Source organism: Kryptolebias marmoratus, linkage group LG20 (genome assembly GCF_001649575.2).
Source record: "Kryptolebias marmoratus isolate JLee-2015 linkage group LG20, ASM164957v2, whole genome shotgun sequence".
In the NCBI taxonomy this organism is placed as follows: Eukaryota; Metazoa; Chordata; class Actinopteri; order Cyprinodontiformes; family Rivulidae; genus Kryptolebias; species Kryptolebias marmoratus.
Window position 1 is genome coordinate 24035669 of NC_051449.1, and position 24063 is coordinate 24059731.

A 24063-nucleotide genomic window follows, 5' to 3' on the forward strand; every position below is an offset into this window, starting at 1 on the left:
ATTTACCGGTCGATCTACGTTCCTACCCTCATCTATGGTCACGAGCTTTGGGTAGTGACCGAAAGAACGAGATGGCGAATACAAGCGGCTGAAATGAGTTTCCTCCGCAGGGTGTCTGGGCTCTCCCTTAGAGATAGGGTGAGAAGCTCGGTCATCCGGGAGGGACTCAGAGTAGAGCCGCTGCTCCTCCACGTTGAGAGGATCCAGTTGAGGTGGCTCGGGCATCTGGTTAGCATGCCTCCCGGACGCCTCCCTGGTGAGGTGTTCTGGGCACGTCCCACTGGGAGGAGGCCCACGGGTAGACCCAGGACACGCTGGAGGGACTATGTTTCTCGGCTGGCCTGGGAACGCCTTGGGATTCCCCCCGGACGAGCTGGCTTAAGTGGCTGGGGAGAGGGAAGTCTGGGTCTCCCTGCTTAGGCTGTTACCCCCGCGACCCGACCCCGGATAAGCGGAAGAGAATGGATGGATGGATGTTTAACAAAATAAAAAAAAATTCATACAGCAGAGCAGTGGGAAGAGCTGTTGCCTCACAGCAGGAAGAACACTGGTATGCTTCCTGGCCTTCCTGTGTGGAGTTTAAATGTTCTCCCCATGCATGCGTGGGTTTTCTCCAGGTACTCTGGTTTCCTCCCACAAACCAAAAAACATGATAAGTTGATTGGTAGCACTATATTGTCCCTAGGTGTGAGTGAGAGTTTGAATGGTTGTTTGTCTCTGCGTCTCTGTGATGCCAGGAGTTCAGGTCTTCATTTCCGGTTCCGCCATAAGGTTCCGTTGAATTAACAACAAAACTAGAACTACAAGCAACAGATTCCAAGCCTCCACGCTCCGCCCCTATCGGCGCGCTCGGATCCCGACGTCCCGCCGGCGTGGCTGCACCTCTCTCAGCGAGCGGGCCGAGTCGAAACTCGCCAGGACGGTGCATACTGAAAGGCGCTCCGTAAGACGCAACGGTATAATTTGTGATGAAAGCTCGGGAAGGAAAAGCTAACTGCCATTTGATACCACACAGAGCCAAAGAAATAAATTCATAAAAAAATCAATATTCATTCGAACAATACAAAAATATTCTCAGATGATCAAGTCTACATCTGTATTAATATGCATTTATCTCCATTTCCCTAGACAAAATGCATTTTCAATAGAAAATTGTTCAATGCGATGTTATGGTACACTTGGTCATGTAATTCAATTCATAAAAAATCACAAGTAATAAAATTACCAAAATATTCTCAGATGATCAAGTCTACATCTGTAATAATATGCATTTATCTCCATGTCCCTAGTTCCAATGCTGTTTCAGTAAAAAATATGTGAACTGTAATGTTATACCACATTGAGCCGAAAAAATATTCATAAAAACTTCATAACTGTTCCAAAAATTACCAAAATATTCTCTAATGACCATGCCTACATGTGGAATTATATTCTTTTATTTCTATGTTACTGGATCAAACACATTCTTTATGAAAAATTGAAAATGTCGTTTTCATGATGTCCAGCCAATAAGCAAATAATCATAAAAAATTTAAACTTTATTATAAAATTTCCCAAATATTCCCACATCACCGTGAGTATATGTGGAATAATGTTTGCACTTTAGGAAACATCCACACTCAATGGCTTTTGTACAAGAAATTGTTAACCTTTGTCGCAGCAGTGCTAGTTATACTGAAGTATATTCAGAAATTTGTTAAAAATCAATAATGCCTGAAAAAAATCTCAAAATATTCACAGACTACTAGTATCATGTCCTTTGTTTGCCCAAATTTTTCAGTCCACCATAGTCTAAAACTTTGTTCAAAATTAAACAGAAACCAGCTATGTTGGTTAGCATTTATGTTTTTCTTGATTAACCACAAGGGGGCACTCAAATTTAAGCGACATTTCTTGGGGTTTGTAGATAGGCTAGGTCTGAACAGAGTACCAAATTTCAAGTCGTTCGGCCAAACAGAGTCCGAGTTGCTACTGCTAGCTTCAGTTACGAACTTCGTAGATAGTAATGACATGTTTGAACAATAGGAGAGGTGGCGCAGCCACGCCGGCGGGACGTCGGGATCTGAGCGCGCCGATAGGGGCGGAGCGTGGAGGCTTGGAACCCGTTGATAACGGCTTGCAGTTCTAGTTCATTTTTGCAATTGCCGTTTTTCTAATTTTGTTTTAAAAACGAAAATAAAACAAAAAACACATGCTTGTTTTGTTTTTGCAATTTTATTTTGAAACGAAAAAACCAAAGAACGAACCATACACGGATTGTACTGGTATCTCATTTGGTGATTGTATGTTGTTGTTTTTCTATGTTGTTTTTATGACTTTTTAATTTTGTGTTTTCATGATGTAAAGCACTTTGAACTGCCTTGTGCTGAAATGTGTTATACAAATAAACTAGACTTGCTTTGACTTAATCAAATGTCCAAACTACTTTAACTGGCTCCTTTAAATGCAAAGGAGTGGCTGCTCTACTCCTAGCTCCAGCGCCAAACCCTAAAGGCCTCCTTTAGCTTGAGAGCCTTGATCAGTTGTCAGCTCTGTTCCTCTCTTTACTTGAGTGTTCTAAACATAGGTCTGAAGACATAAATACAAAATTGCTCATCAACGTTTGACCTAAGGTGGCCTGGTACCAAATACACTTATGGACCATTCTTTGCTCGAACATGCTGTTTGAGTATCATGGTAGAAAAAGAAGTGCTTGAGTGTGTTAATGAAATCTGAGCTTATTGTTTGTAAAAATGACTGAGATGTAGTCATTTTTGTATTAGCTGTGTTTGCCATTTTGAATTTTGAGAAAGCATCTAGGGAAGTGTTAGCACTACAAGTATTGCTAGAAGTTAGTATAGACTATTACCAGACCAAATTTTAGCTCTACATATTCTTTAAAATGACTGTGTTATAGCCATTTTTGTGTTAGTTGTGGTGGCTATTTTGAACTTCTAACAAAGTGCTTAGAAAGCTGTACTATCAGTTTTGATGAAGGTTACTCAGTTGTTGCAATTCTCTGAGTTATTGCAATTTTTGTGTTTTCCAAGTTGGCTGGTGGCCATTTTGACTCAGGTTAACCCAAAATGCTAATCAGTTCTAGAGGATTGTCAAATGATTCTTTTGTGTGTGTAAGTACTTTGAATTGCCTTGTTGCTGAAAAGTGCTATATAAATAAATTTGACTTGACTTGAGTTAACTTGTGAGAGTTTCACCAATTTCTGTTCAGTGGTTAAGGAGATATTTCAAAGAGTCTACAGATTTAACAAGATTTTAAGCAGTCTCAGTATAATTATGGTTTTCTTTTATTAATGTCTTGAAACACTAATAAAAGGAATATCACACATCTCATGACCAAGACGCTCATTTAGATGTATAATTTATGTGACTACAGTCTTCTGCTTGGACCGCATTAAATTTGATTAAAAAAAAAAAAAAAAGGAAAAATTCTTGGATAAATTTTGAAGGGGCCTGACACTATGTGCATGATTTATTTTCTTCATTTTGAATCAGAATGACTCAAGAAGTTAATCAGTTGTAAAAGTGTATCCAATAATTACTTTCTGAGAGTTTTCTGAGGGTTTCATTGAAATTAAATAGACATTGTCCCCTACAGCAGAGGTCCCCAACCTCCGGGCCACGGACCGGTACCGTTATACATTACAGCTAAAAACAAACCCACAAGCTAGCAAAATGAGTAAAAAACAAATGTCTCTGGAAGCCCTAGATGGGACCGTCTCGTTACTGAGAAACAGGTACAGGGCTCCCACTGATTCAGCATTATGGTGAGTCGTATTCTTTGTGCACTTTATATTTGTGGTGTATCTTATTTTAAAGGGCATGTTTAAACATCGCTGTATTGACCAGAGAACATTAGGGGGAGGAAAGGGTGTTATTCATGTTGATAATGTAATACCAGGACACAGCTAACAAAGCTGCGAGTACACGTTGGATTTATGTTTATGCCCCCCTTTTCATGCAGCTCGTATCATTTTATTTTGTTGTATTTATCCGCCACACCTTTAAAGGCCGGTCCGTGAAAGTACTGACTGAAAATGAACCGGTCCGTGGAGCTGAAAAGGTTGGGGACCACTCCCCTACAATGTATGGCAAATATTCAAACAAAAAACTGAGGGATCTGCTAGAGGTCAGAAGATGTGTTTGTAATCACCATTTTCTGTGACTACACAAAATTGTGGGAAAACTTCATAAAATAATATTGGATGCATGTACACAACAGATTGACTTTTTGAGTCATTCTGATTCAAGATGGCTGCTACAGCTAACTTGGGAAACAAAATGACTATAACTCAATTTTACAGATTTTCAGACAATTTTCTATGGTTGTAAAAAATGGTGATTGCAGATCTCAAGAGTTTTACACTAAAGGATACTTGTGAAATGCCTTGTGACTTTATGATTACCCTGTGTCTGTTAATAGGTCAACACAGATCAAGACATATTCATGGGACAATGCTCAAGTCCTCTTGGTGGGGAACAAGTGTGATATGGATGATGAGCGAGTTGTGGCATCAGAGAGGGGGCGACAGCTGTCAGAACAGCTGGGTAAGTCTGGTCTGGGTCAAAACTAAATGTCACTTTTAAGTTACTTTTATCCACACAGGGGCAGTTTTTGTGAATATTTTGTAATGGTTTGTTTCCAGAGTGAGAAAATCTTGAAACGCCTCCCTTAAACTAAAACTATGTGATGTCATAGTTCCACCTCTAATCTAACCTACGATCTAAAGCGTGACAGTTTCCATTTATGCTGCAGACACTAGCCTTTCAACTTCAGCAAAACCTTAGTATACTGTACTTATTCAATGAGCAGCCATGGCTGATGAACAGTAAGATTGCCAAAAGACTTGTATTGTTAAACCAAATAATCTAAGGCCAAAAAGGTTTTTATTACTTTATTGAACTGTCAACAATACTAAAAAAAATGTTGCAGAAAAAAAAACCCTACAATATGTATCTTGTGTACATTTAAAAACTATGGTAAATGGGAATAGTTTTAAGATTGACACGTGTAAAAAGTGTTTACCCTGATGTGTTTTGAACATTGTGAGAAAAACCCTTCCCTCCTGCTGTTCCTTGCTGGAAACTGTCCTGCACTTGTAGTTAAACGTGTAAACCTGTAGAGTGTAGCAGTTTGTCAGCAGACTGTTTATGATCATTGCCCTGCTGGAAGATAACTATTTTACTTGTGTTTTGCTCCATCCCTCTTTCCTTTCCTTAAGAAAAAAGCATCCCCACAGCATGATGCTGCCACCACCACCATTCTTCACTGTAGGGATGGTCTTCTCAGCATGATGAGAAGTGGTTGATTTGCCTCAGACATTGTCTTGTCCTTGATGGCGTAATAGTTTAAGTTTGGTCTGATCTGACCACAACACCTTCCTCCATATGTTTGGGGAAGAAAATCCAAACAGTCCAGCAGTTTAACTTTTTTATTTTTAAGGAATGCGTTTTTGTCCGCAACTCTTCCATGCAGTCCAGCTCTGTGCAGCTCATAGTGGTTTTATGGTCAGATCCTCCCATCACCTCCTGCACACTTTTTAAAATAGGCTTTGGACTCTCTTGGACCACTGGCTATTTCTCTCTTGGCCATTTCAATGAGGATTTTTATGGTAAATATGTTGTAGAAAGAGTAAAATAATTTTCTAGGGAAGAAAATAATGTAGAACTGGAAAAATCCAAGTTGTATTTTTGTCTTTTATTACAAAAAACCTAAAGGGGAGATTTTGCAACCATCAAGTTGATCAACAGAAGGCTGAAGCCACAAGATATCGGTGGAGCTTTAAGCTCTCTGTGGAAGTTTATCAGTATCGTAGTCAAAACATTACACTTTTACTTTCAGAAAACTGAGTACTAGAACAGGCTGAGCGTAGAACTATATCTGTGAGTTAAAATGACATGACCTCTTCACTGGTCCATGGTTATTATTACTTATTTTCCAAAACAAAATAAAATTAGGCCCTGTGATGTCTTTTTTAAAATTCAAAAGTAGGTTGATTGCAAAAACATACTAAAAAGTAAAAAAAAAAACCAATAGTAACCGTTTTTCAGTGCTTATGTATTCGCACCCTTAATTATATGGATCCTTGTTGCACCAAAGCAAAAGTGTCACCAAAGTTTGTGCATTTCCCTCTCAACAGGTTTTGAGTATTTTGAAGCAAGCGCTAAAGACAACATTAATGTGAAGCAAACTTTCGAGCGACTGGTGGACATCATCTGTGAGAGGATGGCAGAGAGTTTGGACAACAACGACCCAACGGTCACTGGAGGCAAGCAGGGGCCACAGCTTAATGAGCAGCCTCAAAGGTCTCATCAAGATTGTGCTTGCTGAACACAACTGTACACTTAAACACACAGTGCTGTCCTCAATTTCACACATTATTTTTTCTAATTATTTTTTCTTTCTACTAGTTTGAGTATGACTTTTTGTTCTTTTTAACATGCACATAGACAACTTTACTTCGCAACAATACTGCCATACACAAACACATGAGTTGGTTGCCCTTTCTCTGCACATACAGCATGGTCTAAGTGAGGCAGCTCTCCCCAAAGATGTTCATTTCAGGAATACAGAGATCCAGTGATGATTCTCCAAAGTTAGAATGGTGAAGAACATTTAAAAATGAGAAGATCCCAACTTATCTTCCTTTTGTCTCTAACACATATTCTTGCTTCAGAAAGTGTACAGACCACCTTCACTCTTTGCAGTTTTGTTATGTTGCGGCCTGATGCTTTAGAAGAAGTCTTTTGGATAAAAGACTAAAAGTTTCAACAAAGAAGAGTCTGTCCAGAGGACTTGACTCAACCTTGTTAGATTTATCTACCTGGATTATTAAGCATGCATCAGGATAACCTGATGCTATACTTGTTTAAATTCTCTTTTTTCAGTAAGCTACACTCCCCACAATGACAAAGTAAAAACAGAATAGATGTGTATATATAGAATTTGTTAAATTTATTTGAAGCAAAAACTTGAAATATCACATTTAACTTTTCAGACCTTTTGCAACAAACTAGAAATTAACTGTTACTCAAATGTCTCCCATTGCTCTTGATCTCTGCTCAGATGTTTTTACACACTGAATGTAGTCCACTCGTTTGTGGTAAACTGATGGGACATGATTTGGAAAGGCACACACCTCTCCATAGAAGACCTCCATATCAGAGCAAAAACCCATCAAACCCAAAAAGATTTGAGGCTGGAACTTTACCAAAGGACCTTTAACTCAGTACAAAGTGACAAGTCGAAATACTACCATTCCTTGAAGGGGTGTTTATTGCCTTTCATTTTTTCTTTTTTGTGCAGTTTGTAGTTTTTAAAGTTTTCAAAGCGACCTCAGTCTGAACAGTCATGTCGCATTTCATCTGACTTTTACATCATTGGAATAGGGGTGTGCTGATCGATCCAAATATAGATATTATTGATATCAATGTTGGTACCTGATCGATACTAGTGTGATGGGATCTTTCCTCTACTTGCACTACATTACCTCTTTTCCAGAAGTACAATTCTGCACCAGAGTAGGCGGGAAGTGGTAATATCAAATGTAAACACTGGATGAAACAAACATATTAGATGATAATTTTGTCAGCTCTGACTGCACAACAACTTTAGAAACAATACATGCATGCTGACATGTATAGCATCTATATTTACTTCTGTTAACACAACATGCCACATGTGACGTTGCGTCTTTTTCTGCGAATGCAGGTTGCTTCAGGGCCGTAGACTGTTCACACTGGAGTCTGATGAGGATCTCATTTAAATTATATTGTGAATGACCAAGGACAAAAATCATTACTGATCAAAAAAAATCAGCATTGAGCATTAAGACCTGCACTATGAAAGTAGTCTGTTATATACATTTTGGTGTTTTCTAAGATCAGTTGGTTGTGGCAGCCATCTTGAATGGATGACTCCAAAAATTAATCAGTTATAGAGGTACAGCTAATTATTAATTTCTGAGAACTTTATTAAAACCCATCCTAATGAGATATTTTTCACTTGCACATACGTACACAGACACGAGCAACAACTTTTTTTTTTTCATGTTTTGCTAGCGCGTGATAACAAATGTAGTATCAGCCTGCAACACAATGAAAATGCAGAAAGTGAGGGGGTCTGAATACTTTCTGAAGCCATTGTATATACAAAGCGTGCACACAAACACAACTGTAGTCAAATGTAGACAAAAATCCACACTTATTTGTTTGTCACAAGGTTCAGTAGCAAGTTATGCTTAGCACTTGCAGACTTTAATCAATACCAGTCATTTCTTATTGCTTTACTTTTAGTTCCACTGAAAAAAATATTTTTTGCTGTTGATAAACTTTGTTTTTAAGTTGGTATGCTATTTTTTCACAACAGTTTGAATTGATCTTCCCAGTGTTGCGATGGCTTTTTACAGCTATTAGAACCTAGGTTTAATGTTCAAACAGTGTTCTTAGAATTAGTTTTTTCTTTGTTAATTAAAGAAATTACAACCCCAAATTCTGAAACGTTGGGATGCTGGTTCAAATGGAAACAAAAAGAGAATACGATGATTTTACAAATCACGTAAACCCATTTTTTAAATTCAGAATGTAACATAGTAAATATAAGAAAATTTTAAACTAAGAAATTGTACCATTTTCAGAAAAAAAGGCATTTTGAATATAGGCAGCAACACAACTCCAAAAAGTTGTTCCGTCTGTGAAACATTCCATCTTTCATTCCCTCTTTTCCCTCCCCAGTCTGTAAACATCTAGGATTTGAGGAGAGCAGCTGTTGGAGGTTTTGGAGGGAATGTTGTCCCATTCTGGTCTAATGGAGGATTCTAGCTGCTCAACAGAGCTGGGACTTCTTTGCTGGATTCTTTGTTTCATGATGCAATAAACATTTTCAGTTGGTGAGAGGGGGGTCTGAATAAAGGATAGTATTTTATTTTAATATCCTTTATTTTACCAGAAAGCTTCCATTGAGATAAATTATTTCTTCCTCCAGGGTATCCTGGCCAAGAACATTTTGAGATGTGTTGCTGGCATAAAATTTAAAATAACCTTTCTGAAAAAGTTTCAGTTTCTTAAACATTTGATATGTTTACTGTGTTCCATAGGGAATAAAATATGGGTTTATGAAATTTGCAAATCATGATATTGTTTTTAAATTCCATTTTACACAACGTCCTAACTTTTTTGAAATTGTGTTGTATTAAGAGATTGAAAATGTGCATATGTTATATAATAATGGGCATAGTTATGTAATAAATGTAGAGCCTCTATCAGCTGCTTGGCTGGTTTCACATTAGTTGCTTGTGAACCACTAAATTTTTTTTATGTTTTTCTTGAAGTTGCTTTTAACAATTATGTCAAAATGAAATGATATAGAAACCATCTGACAACACAGAGTTTCTAAATATAAACTCAGCAAATATGCATTTTTAAATGCTTATAATATTTAAAATCTTGTAAACTGAACATTAAACAAAGAGGATATTTACAGTAAGTCCTACTTGTGTTGTAGTGAGAGCTGCATGTCGTTGATGTATTTAACTGATTCTGATTGGTTATCTATATGAAGTGTCTAAATTTAAACCCACTTGACTCACAGTTCTTCTTTTTAAATGACTAAACTATGTTAAAAGTTTTCATAGCAATTCATAATACAGCCTGGTAATTAGTGGAAACTTACGCAGTATGTACTGGGTGCCCTTACTGGATACAAACCTAGTACCTAATGGGTAACGTACTGGGTACTTATTTGGTGTGTGCCTGATACTTACAGGGTACTTTCAAGGTATATAACTTGTATTTATCAGGTACTTTAACCATTAAGGTTACATACCTTTTACCTTATGGGTACGTACTCAGTAAGTACCATGTTTGTACCCAATATGTGCTTTATGAGTACCAGGCTTGTACCCAGTTCATACCCGGTAAGTAATGGGCTGTATTATGTATGGCTACCAAGGTTTTCATCTGTCTTGTTCACACTGTATTCATTTTTCTCAACTCGGTGAGTACATGGTATCCAGTGAGTATCATGCAATCGTTAGAGAGTCACATGATTCAATGTGAGCTCTGTTGGAGTACAGACTTCTCACCTTCATCCCCTTTCAGGTTGTCTGTAAAGTGTTTTTGAATGACACATTCATGTTTTTTTGGGGATGAATATGTTGGTGTTTTTAAGCATGTTAAATGTCAGACTGTCTTGATTGTTTTTTGGGTTGTTTTTTTTTTGCTGCTGCTAATGTAAGGGACTTGTTTGCTCTTGTTTTCAGTACAGACCTTTTGTACATCATACACTCACACATGCTGAGATACACAAAAAGTGTTTAGCTAAATTATTTATTTTGTATTATTTATGACTTTGCTGATTTTGAAGGTAGTGTTTTTAGATTATGCATTGCATTTTGCACTTAACTTTTTAAAGAGATGTTCAATAGTGTTTAATTGTCTCAAGTTTCCCAGCTTTTAAATATACATGTATGTGTGTTTTGAGTGCAGAGTGTAGGAAGTTTCCTCAAGGGGAAAGTAAAACATTCCAGTCAAAGAAAATTATCTTGTTTTATGGTTCTTTGGTGATGAATGTGCTTGTCTTTTGATATTAGTTATGGACCTTTTAAATATTTGTGAGCTTAAAGCCACATAACTTTCATATGAACTTTTGTTCATATTTAATAATTAAAGTAACAAACAGCTTTGTTTAATTTGTGTAACACAAGTACACAGTAAGTGGCAGCATCAAGGGAGTTTTAATATGCTTAAGTTGAACAATTAGCTTCTACTCTGCAGTATCTGTGGTTGACTGAGTAAGCTCTTTATTAAAAGGTCATTTTAACGAAACTGGTTCAAATTTGTTTACAAACCTTTCTTGATTTCCTATACTTTACATGCTCAGAAATTAAAGACGCATTGTTCTGTTTTCCTCTCCACCCTCCCTTTGTGGCAGAAGAATTCATTATAAATAGAAACATCCTGCCAACTCAGATATTAGTTGTGTGAATTGTGCTGTAATTCTGTAACGCCAGTTTTACTAAAGTGAAAAATTAATAAACCGTTTTAAAAGCTTGACTTTTGTATTTTTCACTAATATGACTGAAGAATCACTGCAGCTAAGGAATATCCTGTTGTTGTGTGGGGGAAGACATTACCATGAATAATTTGGTTTTGTTAAACATATACAACCGCAATTCTAAAAAAGCTGAGACATTGAAAATGTAAATACCAGAATGTTGTGATTTGCAAATCTGATAAACCCAAGAAACAGTATCATTTTGAGGAAACAAATAAGGTAATTTTGAATTTTATGGCAGCAACAAATCTCTAAAGGTTTTTCGATGTGTTTCCCACTGTGAATCATCTCCTCAGTTCCTACTCTGTAAATATCTAGGAACTGAGGAGCGCAGATGCTGGAGGTTGTGGAGGGAATGTATAATGCTTGTATATCTTGTATAATGAAGAATTCTAGCTGTTTAACAGTCCTAGGTCTTCTTTGCTGAATTGTTTGCTGGGTGGGAGCATTTGTTCTTCTAAAACCTGTTATATACTTTTCTGCATTGATAGCACCTTTCCAGATGTGTAAGCTGCCCGTGCCAGAGGCACTAATGCACCCACCTACCATCAGAGAGGCAGGCTTTTAAACTGAGCTGACAACAAGCTGGATTGTTCCTCTCTTCTTTAGTACAGAGGACATGGTGTCTGTAGTAACAAAAAAAATTCTTATGTGGACTTCTCATGTGGAAAGGGGTGAATATTTAAACAAGTACTTATTTTACATCAATTTTTTAAATTTAATTGGTATTACTTTATAGAAATCTAGTTTCATTTGGACACTGAAGGTTTCATATATATATGTATGTGTGTGTGTGTGTGTGTGTGTGTGTGTAAAGAATGCCATTTTATAGTGACCATGGCTAATTTATGACAGCAATAAAAGCAGAAAACATCCAAGGGGATAAATGCTTTTGCAAGGCACTGTGTAATATGGGTTTGAGATTTGCAAATCATTGCATTTGGTATTTATTTACATTTTACACAATGTCTCTACTTTTTTGAAAATGTGGTTGAAAAAACATTTTTACACAAAGTAAAGAAAAATTTGTGGGATCACTTTGTAATTTGTATATTTTAATTAAAGATCTAGAATTCCTTGAAGAGATGCATATTGCCCACCACCTTTCATGCCAGAGTTTTCAACTAAGATTATCTTATGTTGAGAAATGATGGAGTTGTAATTCTGTTGGTCAATCTTGTTATGCACAGAACTCGCAGCCACTACCACATCACATTTTAGCTCAACATCTGTAAACTGTACTGAGTTAAAGCTACTTTTATTTAGGCCAAGTTTGATTAGCTGTGGCAGCCTTCTTGGGGTTGACTTCAAAAATTAATCAGTGGTAGAGGTACATCCAATGATTATTTCTGCAAAGTTTCAATAAATTTAATTCACATCACATTTAAATCATTATCTGTAAAATTGACAGAGTTATAACCAGTTTTGTGTTTGCTAATTTTGGTTATCTGTGGCAACCATCTTAAACTGAGTTGACTCCAAAAGGTTGCTAACAGTACAAATTAACAGTCACTGGGAAAACATGACTCCTCTGCTTTCACCTTCGATGGTGGGTTATAAAAAATCCCATAATCAGGCTCCATTCTGATCTGTTCACTTATGAAACATGATAAAACCTATGGAAGTATAATATGTTCTGCTGCTATTAAATACATTATGTTTAAACTTGTTTGTCAAATTCAGAATGTTCAGCGGTTGAATGACCTGTCGTTTTGTTTTTGTACAAAGTAAAACAGCTAAAGGTATGTGTATCACCTGCCGCCAAAAGGGCAAAGAGGAGGATAACATTTTGTACGTTTGTCTGTTAGCAAAATATCTCAAGAACTACTGCATAGATTTTAATGAAACTTTCAGAAAATAAAACTCTTGTAGTCAAAGCGCATCCCTACCACTCTAACCGTGACATCTCTCTCAATATGGCATGAGATCCCACATAATGTTATTTTCAAAATTTGATCAGAGCAAGCACATCTCCATTTCTCAATATAAGGTTATCTTGGTTTAAAACTTTGTCTTGAAAGGTGGTAAGAGATGTCCAGTCTTTCAAGGATGCAAAGTCCTTCTTTTGATTTTTTTTTCAAGTGTATAATAGGGTGACTTTTCAGAAATGGCTTAAGGTGATTTTTATTGTGCCCATGGACAGGATACATTTCCTTTTGTTAAGATCGTTTCTCCATCTCAGGCCTGGTTCAGCTTCTCCTCTGCTCTGTTCTGTGATACACAGAAACTGTAATCAGTCACACAAAGTGTCCTCTTGGTGAGTTTAAATTATGTAGTGGATTTAATAAATGTAGGTGGACAGAGATACAGGTTGTGTCTGTACATTTACACATTCAAACAGTCAGCCACCGCAGTACAAAATACAATGGTTATTGTCAAAACAAGATACATGGTGTTCGTTTTGTACAAAACATAGAAAATACAACTATAAATGTGTTTCAGTAAATAAAATATAGATTTCTCATTAATAAGTAGTTGTAAACAAGCATGGTTTGTTATATTGAATGAAAGCACTTGGTGTTATCTGATTTGTTCGCAGTTTGCTACATGTTTTTCTCAAAGTTCGGTCCTGATGAATTCAAAACAGGCTGCGGTCCACATTAGGGTCCTGGTCCCTGAATCCTTTCTGCAGGCTGCTGAAGTCTTTGTGTCCATAGGTACAGGGAGCACGCACAGTGGCTTGCTGTTAGATGTGTGCAATACTGCAAGTTTGGAACCAATGCAATACTAGAAATGCTACTAAAAATATTTTGATGGCTTTCACCATTGTTGTTGGTAATTTATTTTCATTTTCAAACCTAGGAGAAAAATGGATTTTCATTACATAAAATGAAATCCATATATAACTTCTGAATTTGGGGAAATACAAAGTGGAAAACAATGAATGATTTAGAATTAATATTCCTGTTTTTGTTTCAAAACAAAAAAGTTACAAAACATTTTTTCCCTTCTTTCTTTGCACTTTTTTTTAATAAGGTGCAGTTTCCAATTACTAATGGAAACTAAGTGTTTTCGAATTTAAATTTTTTTGTCTTTTAAACATTTTGGTCAGAAACAATAATACAAGAAGTGAATCTGAAGGAACGGGCAATAACATACTTAAAGGAAAAGAGAGAAACAAACCAATAAACAGCTCCTACAACTAGTATCGATCTGATTCCAACTTTAATATCAATATCTGGATCGATCCATGAACCCTGATTGAAATTAGAGAAACAAATTGAAGTATCGATCCAAACACGCTGGGACCGACTGATACCAGCGTTAGTATCGATATTTGGATAGATCCGCGCACCCTTGTTGCGCTGCTTTCTATTCAATACACACACTTGATATCGATATTTGGATCGATCTGCACACCTTTACTGAAAGTAGAGAAACAACTGATCCCGCCACACTAATATCGATACCTGTGTGAGTATCGATAATTGGATAGATTCCAACACACATTTACTGAAGGTATCTAAAAAAAGAAAAGCTAAAGTTTCGATATCGACATTGGGATCGATCCGCATACTCTTGTCAGTCTGACAGAACTTTCAGAACCGGCCCAAGTGTTTATAAAACTCTGCCAGTGAAAGGTGGTTAATAAGCCTGGACCTGGTTCGGTAGAAGCTGACAGCCGCTGCTGACGTGGTTCATCACCTTCTGCTTCAGCTGGGCCACTTGCTCCCTCAGGACGCTCGCTGTGGAGGCCAGCTCGGTATTTTGGGTTTTGAGGGTCTTTACCTTCTCCTCCAGCCGAGAGATCCGTTCCAGTTTCCTCTTGCGGCACTTGGAGGCGGCTATCCGGTTCCGCAGCTTCTTCCTCTCGGCCTTGATGCGCTCCTGGTTGTCCATGTCAATGGGAGACAAAGGAGGACTGTCGCCGAAGCTCTGCATGTCCGGCACGGTCTGCGGCTCGTCCTTCACGCCAGGCTGCTGGAGCCGCGACAGAACCGTCGCAGCTAGCTGGCTCGGAGGCGGAGGGAAGGGGGTGGTGTCCGTGGAGTAGTTGATGGTGGTGTAGCCGTTTAAAGAGGTGTAGACAGGCAGGTCCGAAGGCTGAAGCCCGGCGGACCCGGCTGATCCGAGCAGATCCAGTCTGTCCACGGACACGCAGCCAGCGTCGCTCAGCTGGTTCTGCTTGTGGAGGTCCTCCAGCGCCTTAACGAACCCTTCCGCGAACTCCTGCTCGTCGCTGGCCGACTTCGGGTACAGGAAGTGGGGGTTCGGGTTGTTGCTGGTGGCTCCCAGACCATTAGACTGGATAATAAGACGCTCCAGGTCCGGGGGAGTCAGTTTAAGGAGTCCCAAATCCAGCGTGTTTAAAAGTCCGCCTGTGTCCCGAAGCAAGTTAGGCTTCAGCTCGGAGTTCTGCTGTTCAGGGTTCAGACTGGTCTCCTTTTTCATCATCGTGTCCCTTATGTTAGAGACCCTGTGAGGGTTCGCGCGGGGTCCTGGTAGAGTCCGGGTTGAGGCTTGTTTTCATTCTACACCCTCAGGAGGGAGTGTGGGGCGTTACGCGCCAACATCCACAGCTGAACAGGAAGAAAAGAGACGCTCCGTGTTTGGTACAGTCCTAGTTCCGGATCCCGTTCCTTATATCAGTAGGAACTGATGCTCATATAGTGTGGGGTTCTGCTGGGTCTCCGTCGCGCGCGGAGAACACGCTCTCTTCTCCCGACTCAGCCCCAGACTCCACTGGCCTTCCAGCCCCAAAAGTTCCATTATGTCACCCCTGAGCGCGCAGATTGGACCGGGAGAATCCGGTCTTCCGGGTCTATTTAAATAAGGGGCCGAGCCGCTCTAGGTTGCCATAGAGACTCGAGGTAAACTACAAACAGCGCAATGCATTGTGGTTTGATGTCATCGCAGAAAAAACGCAGCGCTGCCAGGAGAGAGCAGGGCGGGGAAGGTGAAAGGAGAACAGGAAAATGTTCCTACAGCTCAAACAAAGGCACAAACTGTTAGAATAGAATAGAATAGAATAAAATAGAACAGAATAGAATAGAATAGATACAAAGCTGTCATCTGTCTTAAATTGAGCGTCATTCCCAACACATACTCTGAGCTGTAGCTGGCCCAAGGCAAAAGCAAACCAAGCAGCTGTTTTCAGCTCCCAGAGCTCTTGAATATTCACTTTAAATAAGTCGATACATGGATTAATCTTCATTAATTGTAATCAAAATGAAACAGACTAGGCACAACAAGTTTATACAGACAAATGGGTTGCAGCCCCATCTGAAAATATTAATAGTAATTTGCCCCATAAAGTAATTCTTCATAATAAATATTGTAAATTACTTAATTACTGAACTTGCAGAGGCAGAGAAGTATGTTAGACCAGTACGGGGCATGTATGAGGACAGGAGTACAGTGGTGAGATGAGCTGTAGGCGTGACACATAGCTTCAACTGGATCAGTGGCCTAGTGGTAGAGTGTCCACCCTGAAACTGGTCGTGAGTTCAATCCCTGGCTGGTTCATACCAAAGACTGTAAAAATGGGACCCTGCTTGACACTCAGCATTAAGTGTTGGAATTGGGGGATTAGATCACCAAATGATTCCTGAGCGTGGCACCGCTGCTGCTCACCACTCCCTCAGGGGATGGGTCAAATGCAGAGAACAAATTTCACACACTCAGGTGTGTGTCAATTAGTGGTACTTTAATTTAACATGGAGGTGGGAGTGCATCAAGGACTGGCTCTGAGCCCTTTCTTGTTTGCTCTGGTGATGGACAGACTAACAGATGAGGTCAAGCAGGAATCCCCCGTGGACTACAATGTTTGCAGATGACATCATTATCTGTGGTGAGAACAGGGAACAGGTGGAAGAGAACTTGGAGAGGTGGAGGTATGCACTTGAAAGACAAGGGATGAAAGTCAGCCGCAGCATGACAGAGTACATGTATGTGAATGAGAGGGAGGCAGGTGGAACAGTGAGGCTACAAGGAGCCGAGGTCACACAGGTGCAGGACTTCAAGTCCACTGTCCACTGTCCAGGAAAACGGAAAGTGTGGTGAAGAAGAGAGTCCAGAGTGGATGGAGAAAAGTTTCAGGAGTGATCTGTGACAGAAATGTGGCAGCAAAATTCAAAGGAAAGGTTTACAGACAGTGGTGAGAGCAGTTATGTTGTATGGTTTGAAGACAGTGGCACTGACAAAAAGACAGGAGACAGAACTGGAAGGGACAGAGCTGAAGATGTTGAGGTTCTCCTTGGGAGTGACGAGGATGGATAGGGTTAGGAATGAGGTCATCAGAGGTACAGCACAGGTTGAAGGACTGGGAGATAAAGTTAGAGAGACCAGACTGAGATGGTTTGGACATGTGCAGAGGAGGGACAGTGTATATTGGTTGAAGAATGTTGGAGATACAGCTGTCAGGAAAAAGACAAAGAGGAGAGATATGGATGCAGTTAAAAAGGACATAGAGGTAGTTGGAGTGAGGACAGAGGACACAGAAGGCAGAGTTTGTTACTACACCAGCTCTGATGTGCTAGTTGTTAAGAAATGTGACTGGCTAGTGCTGTATTTCCATAATGGCTTTTTGTCCTCCAAGGTAATTTGAAAAGTGTTTCACTGCCCAAACAGAGTCAAGAACAGCTTTCTCCCAGTTGGAGTACTCTAGTTCAGGGTCTGCCACAGTTTTACTAGCGTAGACTACAATATGTTTGTCTTGATCATTCCTCTGGAATAGAAAATCCCACTTTAGGGTTAAATTCTTTGTCACAATTCTGATAAGCCAGACATGACACTGAGCAGTCTGTTCTTAAGGAGGTTTATGGTCTGTTGCTGTGTTTCTAACCAGATGAAAGCCATGTCCTTTTTAAGTAGCTGTGTCAGAGGTTTTGTCAAGTCACTTAAGTTTTTAACAAATTATTAGTAAATTTTTTGGAGTAATTGCAAACTCCAAGAAAACTACCATAATGTTGTCGACATGTTGAGTTCTACTAAGCTGATAAGTATTTGGCATCTTTCACTTTACATAGCTCCTGTTGAAGCTGAGTCATCAGCTACCTTGACAGAGGAACTTGTTGGTTAAGTCTACAGTAGCCAGTGATGAATCTCTACTTTCCATTAGGTTTCAGGACAGGCCACAAAAGGAACAGAATAAGTGCTGTTACATGGCAAAATTATTCCTTTTTCTAAAAAATTGGGAATTTGCAAAGGGGATTTTGTACTGCCAAACAAAGGTAGGAAGTAATTTGGGTGGCATGGGAGTTTGTACTATTTGAATTGAGGTCAGTCCACAGTCTAAGGACTCAATACAAAAAAGGAGTCTTTATACTTTAGAAGAATTTGCAAAGTATTTATCTGTCCTTGTCATTAACGAGGGCATCTACAAGGACTACAACTTGGTCAGTCTGTGCAGCTGGTATTCCCAACTCCGACATGGAATCTGGTGATAATGATCCAACCTAATGGTGTGGCTTTAGGGATCAATATGTCTTCTGCATTGGTGTCAGACAATGAATGGAGGCTCAAAACAGGAGTGGGTTCCAAAGAAATTTAAACAAAGAAAGTCCAATGGACTCAGTGAGCGAACGAAGGTGAATGGGATGTGGGATGGTATGACCAATAAATTTTTAATGAATATAGCCCTGCCCATTCAACCTGCAAAAACTGGTTAAGAGTGATGGAAATCATAAACAGTAGGGGCATTTTAAACTGTTTGCTCTGCCCATCCCCATCAATCCACTTTGGAACAGCGTTCGATCAATATTTGTCAGACTTTTTGAGCTTCAGCAAGTTAGACTGAAGGTGTAACAGAAACCCAAACGCTGTGTCAGCTTGCTATCATTCAACTTTTGTATATACTTGTGGTCATTTTTATAAAGTGCAACGTCGCAACATTTAGTTTTAATTTTATAGTTTAGGCTTCAGTTCAGTCTAGAATCAGTCTAGTTTAGTTTAAGCAGCTTTTTTTAGTTTTATGTATAGTAGAACCCCAGACAGCAATCCAGCCAGCCAACATACAGGCCACAATCACGTCAGCCTTTTTTCTTTGTTTTCTTCGATTGTTAATAAATTAGTTTTTATTTTTATTCAAAACGATAAGTCTGCGTATTGGATTTGCCTCACTCAATCCTTTAATAAAACCTGGACACTATCATTAAGCCAGCTAACCCCAGAAGTGCAAATTACATTGACTTGCTGTAATTGAAACTGTAAACTGAAGATGGGTATGAAAATTGTGTATTTTGCACTTTTTAAGTAATATTTTGAATCTAAACGTTTACTTGGCATTGCAGGTATTATACTTAGTTATGTTTTAAATACCATCTGTTACTGAAGATAAAATATGAACATAAACATGTGAATTAAAATCAGGAGGAGTAAAAATGTGCACTATGCCACCTGCAATTGCTGGGTTTGTTCTTTAAAAGTCAGCCAGTGCATGATCCAGCTAGAAGTGATGATGAGGAGCCAGGAAGACAGAGTTTCCCTATTAAATAAACCCAAAGAGATTGTGTGCAAAACTGGCTGCTTTGTTCACTCAGTAGACATGCTCTTGTTGGCATATCACTTGTTAACTGGTAGACTAATCCTCCACTGTAAGTTTTGTTCAAGTCAAACTAAAGATAATAAAATAAACTCCTGGTCATGTTTAAAAGACACTCTGGCTTCAAGTTAAAGCAAGAAAGTTGCTTCATTCTGCTGTTAGCTCAGATAGACTTAGATATGCAGCCTGTGGTGGTGAGTGGATTTAAGTTTACAAGCACATTTCTGATGTTAGCTGAAAGTTATGTCATTTAAAAAAAATGGATCTGATCGAATAGAATGATTTCAAATTAGGTCCATAACTTACATTTTGTAGATTAAATGATAAAATAAAAATATATCCCTGAATAAACATTATATTGTGAACAAATTTAAAATTAAAACACCAACATTTGATCAGTGTCTAAATGTAGAGAACTGACTGACTTTTAAAAAGACAGTGGCATTCTTAGTTGTGTTATTCATTAATGTGCTTTTTAAAAAGATTTCACAGCAGCGAGTGTAGCTGATGATATGTAAATGTGTCAGTTCAGCTGAAACTGAACTAATCTTCTGCTCTGGAGCAGCAGGTCTCTGTTATCATGGTGATAAAACCAGGTTCAAAGAAATCCTCCTCTGTGATTCTAAAACCTCAAGACATCCAGTTCATCATAGCACCTAAACTGTTAACTTCATTTTGTAGTCCAGCTCACTGGTAATCCACTTATTGTCATCCGAACATCGTGAACATGAACGTTTTAAAATATAAGTCTGACATATATTCATACCTTCTATTGTTTTAAAAGTCATGTTTATGCCATTTTATGTCTATTACCAAAAATCCAGAGCAGGGCAGGTAATTTTTTCTACCAGTTGTTTTATGGTTTGTTTTGTTGTTCAACAAATTAAGCACTGTGGGATGGTCTGAACTGAAATGACAATTTCACATATAGAGTGGTAACTTTACTAAATATGCACGTTTTATTTTTATTGCATATTAAATTGATTTTTTTTTTATTGAAAAGCTCATTTGAGGAAAAAAAATTATCTTGTCCTTTGTGCATTGCAGGAGAGACACCCTCCTGCTGTAAAATTTAATAGAAAAGGACTAAGTACCTTTTATTCTAGGTAAATTTTTAATGACTTACTTTTTACTTTAGTAGATTACTTTGTTTGTGGTAACTTTACTTGTGCTTGCATAAAATTTCTGAGTAACTGTACTTTTTTTAGTACATTAATTCAGTACTTTTTCCATCTCCAGTGAATCTTAATAAAAAAACAATTTAATAGACTTTAATAGAGAGTAATGCATGGAACTGATCCCACTCCTCTGTGCTCATGTTAAAGGAACATTAGGTGGAGGATATGTAGGATATTACCAAAGAAGACCACACACTTGCCCCGTACTTTGCTGCTAACCTGCTGGCTCCCTTTGATGTATCTGCAAAATTAAGCCAAAAGAAATCTGGGCAGGCACCTGCTATCAGAAACTTTAGACCAGGTGCAGGCAGCCCTGGTAGGCAGACCCCCGGATACTACCCCCCACTGCAGATGATTTTGAAAAGGACCAGAGACAAGACCTGACCCACTCAGAGGAACCAGAAGAAAAGAATGATTCGCAGATCCATGGCACCTGGACCAGACACCAAGACCAAGGTCTTCCTCCTTTGCAGCAACAGCATCATAATCATCATCATCAGTATCTCCATCATAGCTCAGGCTACAAACAATGCTCCCTAACACCACAGGTGTGGACAGCCAGACCCGCACCACACCAGAACACACCCAACCTGTGTCATGACACAAGACTGACCTGTAATGATCACAACCACCACACCAAGCAGGAGTCTGGTCTCCAATGAGGGAGGAGACCACAGCGATTTGGCTGCCCCAAAATAGAGTATGATGCTGAGAAGCAGCAGCTAGTCATCAACCTCTCAGCTAACCAACCGTCCACCTTCACACACCCGCCACAGGAATGTGACTTCTCCCAGTTACCAGTACATCATGTGGTCAAGGTCAAGCTCACCCCCATCCAATGCAAATTGAGGTCCAGCATCCAGACCAGGTCATCCTTTCCTCCTCTCTCTCTACACCTGGTCTATCATCAGCCTCACCACCTCCTCCTTCTGCCACTACAGCAAAGACAGTAACCAGACCCACCAAACACATCAGAACCCCCAATAAGTTATAGGACTGGGCACTGTGCATTAAAAAGAAGTGGGTAATATTTGGGAATTCTAATGTGGCCAGATTACCTTCTTTTGACTACTCTTACCCACAAATTGACAGCTTTCCCGGAGCAACATGGCAACATGTGGTGGCTCTGTTTCAAAATCCCAGGGTGTGTTGCACAGTGGAGAAATTGATTCTTTCATTTGGCCTGAGCAACAGGTCACAGAGAAAAAAACTCAAGTTACAGTGATGATCTCTCTCAAAATGGCACAGATGAAGTGTCCACAGACTGAAATGTTTGTACCTGTGAATAACTTTTAACCATTTTTCTCTCACAGAGAGCAGGCTCTTCTGATAAGCATTAAAGACCACATCTCAGTACAGCAGCCAAATCACTCAGCTGAAGGAAGGATTTAACACAGAGAAGGATCTGATCTACTAGACCAAGGCTACACCCTCCTTCACACTCACCCACTGGTATGAATATGTAAATTAGGTATTCCTAAGAGCCTGGTTGTGCAGGAAAACTTTAAAAACTGAAGAACTAAACCTAATTTTAAAAGTGATGAAAACACAGCCTTAAAAGAATTAACCTATATTTAAATATACACCTACGATGGCAGTCTCTTATTCATAAAATAACATAACAAATACACATTTTTGATGTACAACATTCTGGTAAAGTAACCGTGTTTATTTTTACAAGATTTGTATTAATTATTTTTCTAAAGACTTTTGGTTTATTTAAGGTTTATTTAAGAATTTGGTTACTGTGCCTAAGATGCTCAGGTCCAAAAACCACAATTGCAAAACAAATGATGTATAGTTACAAACTTTACTAATTTCTGTTTCTCCTCCCACTGAACTACAACCCCCTGCCTCCAAAACTCTCTTTTTGTACTTTTTATCATTCTTAAAATGCTTTGTATCTTTTTCTTATTCTTACTTCCTTTCTTTTTTATAGATTTTTTTGGTGCTTCTTAAATAGTTGAACAAATCAAAATGTTTAACTGATCAACATCCACCATTAAATCTATGCTTTCCATTTCTCTATTACTTACACACAAAAATGTTGTCCAATCAGAGTTACTGAAACATCATTTCTGCATTCCCCTTGTATTATAGTGCTTTACGTCTAGATCCAATTTGGTTAAAGAGGACCTATTATGTTTCCTTGAACAAGTCAGGATAGGTGTGTGGGCTATACAAAACGTGTTTATTACATTTAATACACAAAAGCATTCTCATATATTGAGATTTCCGACTTTGGGACAGGGGCACTTTGTGGTTCGGAACTGACATCTGTCAAGTAGGAGAGCAACAGTAAGTGGGTCTGAACCCTGACTGGTAGCGGGTCGGGACAGCGGCAATATAGACACGTTCTATATTGCAGCCATCAACAAAACATTTTCCTTTTCCAGCAGACATTGTTCAGCGGTAAAACCAGCAGAACAAACATGACGGTCTTCTTGTAATGAAGTGGGTGGAGCTCTACTTGGGCTGCTAGGTGAGGGGCTGGGCTCGGCTTGGGGCTGCTAGGTAACGGGGATTGTGACGCAATAATGACAAGGTTTTTGAAACAGGTTGTTTTGCAGACACCAGATCAGTCATAGTGGTCTAGAGAAATGCTGTTGAATCATTCTTATATGTTGTGATGGCCACACCTGCAGCCACACAGTTGGTAACCCCACACACCAACACACTTTCATTTTGAGTTTTATCATATACACACTGCAGTATAAATATATGGGGTTTGTTTATTTTCATTTGACAATATTGGAGTACATTAGTTCTAATTGTAGTGCACACATTTAGTTAACTTTTGTATGTTTAATGCTGTCAAATTTGTTGTGCGTTGTTTTGTTGGTGCTGTGGGAGTACCTTTAACTGGGTGGAAGGAATGGACTGGCAAATTCCAATCCCAGATTGACTGACTGAATGGCTGATTGGGTGATACCATCTGGAGTTCCATAGGGGAAGACAATGGAGTTTGTCTTCTAATTTTTTTGTACAAGTTTTCTTTGCTTTTGCGATTTGCTTATTTTGTTAACTTTCTTTAGTTATTAGTTAATTCTTAAGCTAACTGTGTTTAGTTAATTTTCTTAGTTAAATGTGTCTAGATGTTCCCCCTCCCTCTTTCTCAGTGTGTCAATCTGGTCTGATCAGCCAGTATTTAAATCCCCTTTGTTTGTTGTGTGTCATGTCAGTTTGTTTGAGCAGTTGGTTTGAGGGTTTCAGTTGGCCAACATTTCTATAAATCCTTTGTTTTTATTGGTCTTCAGTAATATTCTAATTTTCTGATATGATGAATTTGAGATTTTCATTTGTTGTCATTTGTAATCATCAAAATTAAACGAAATAAACATTTGAAATATATG

The 24063-nt window shown here is 38.8% G+C and overlaps 2 protein-coding genes across 2 annotated transcripts in view; one reads left to right on the forward strand and one right to left on the reverse strand.

Moving 5' to 3' along the window:
• The window catches only part of rab3aa (RAB3A, member RAS oncogene family, a), a 22876-nt gene extending 11827 nt beyond the window's left edge, over positions 1 to 11049 (forward strand). The window contains exons 4-5 of the mRNA XM_017431360.3: positions 4421 to 4545; positions 6138 to 11049. Coding sequence (XP_017286849.1) covers positions 4421 to 4545; positions 6138 to 6328 — 316 coding nt within the window. The 3' untranslated portion in view covers positions 6329 to 11049. The remainder of the gene's footprint in view (positions 1 to 4420; positions 4546 to 6137) is intronic.
• Positions 11050 to 13308: 2259 nt separating this feature from the next.
• On the reverse strand, positions 13309 to 15784 carry LOC108244831 (transcription factor jun-D-like). Its single transcript, XM_017431336.3, has one exon. It carries the CDS (start codon positions 15443 to 15445, stop codon positions 14636 to 14638), a length of 810 nt encoding a protein of 269 aa, XP_017286825.1. The 5' UTR covers positions 15446 to 15784; the 3' UTR covers positions 13309 to 14635.
• Between the last annotated feature and the right edge of the window lie 8279 nt (positions 15785 to 24063).

What these genes read in the sequence shown, in the direction of transcription:
- LOC108244831 (XM_017431336.3), bottom strand. Translation starts at nt 15,445, where the DNA reads ATGATGAAAAAGGAGACCAGTCTGAACCCTGAACAGCAGAACTCCGAG.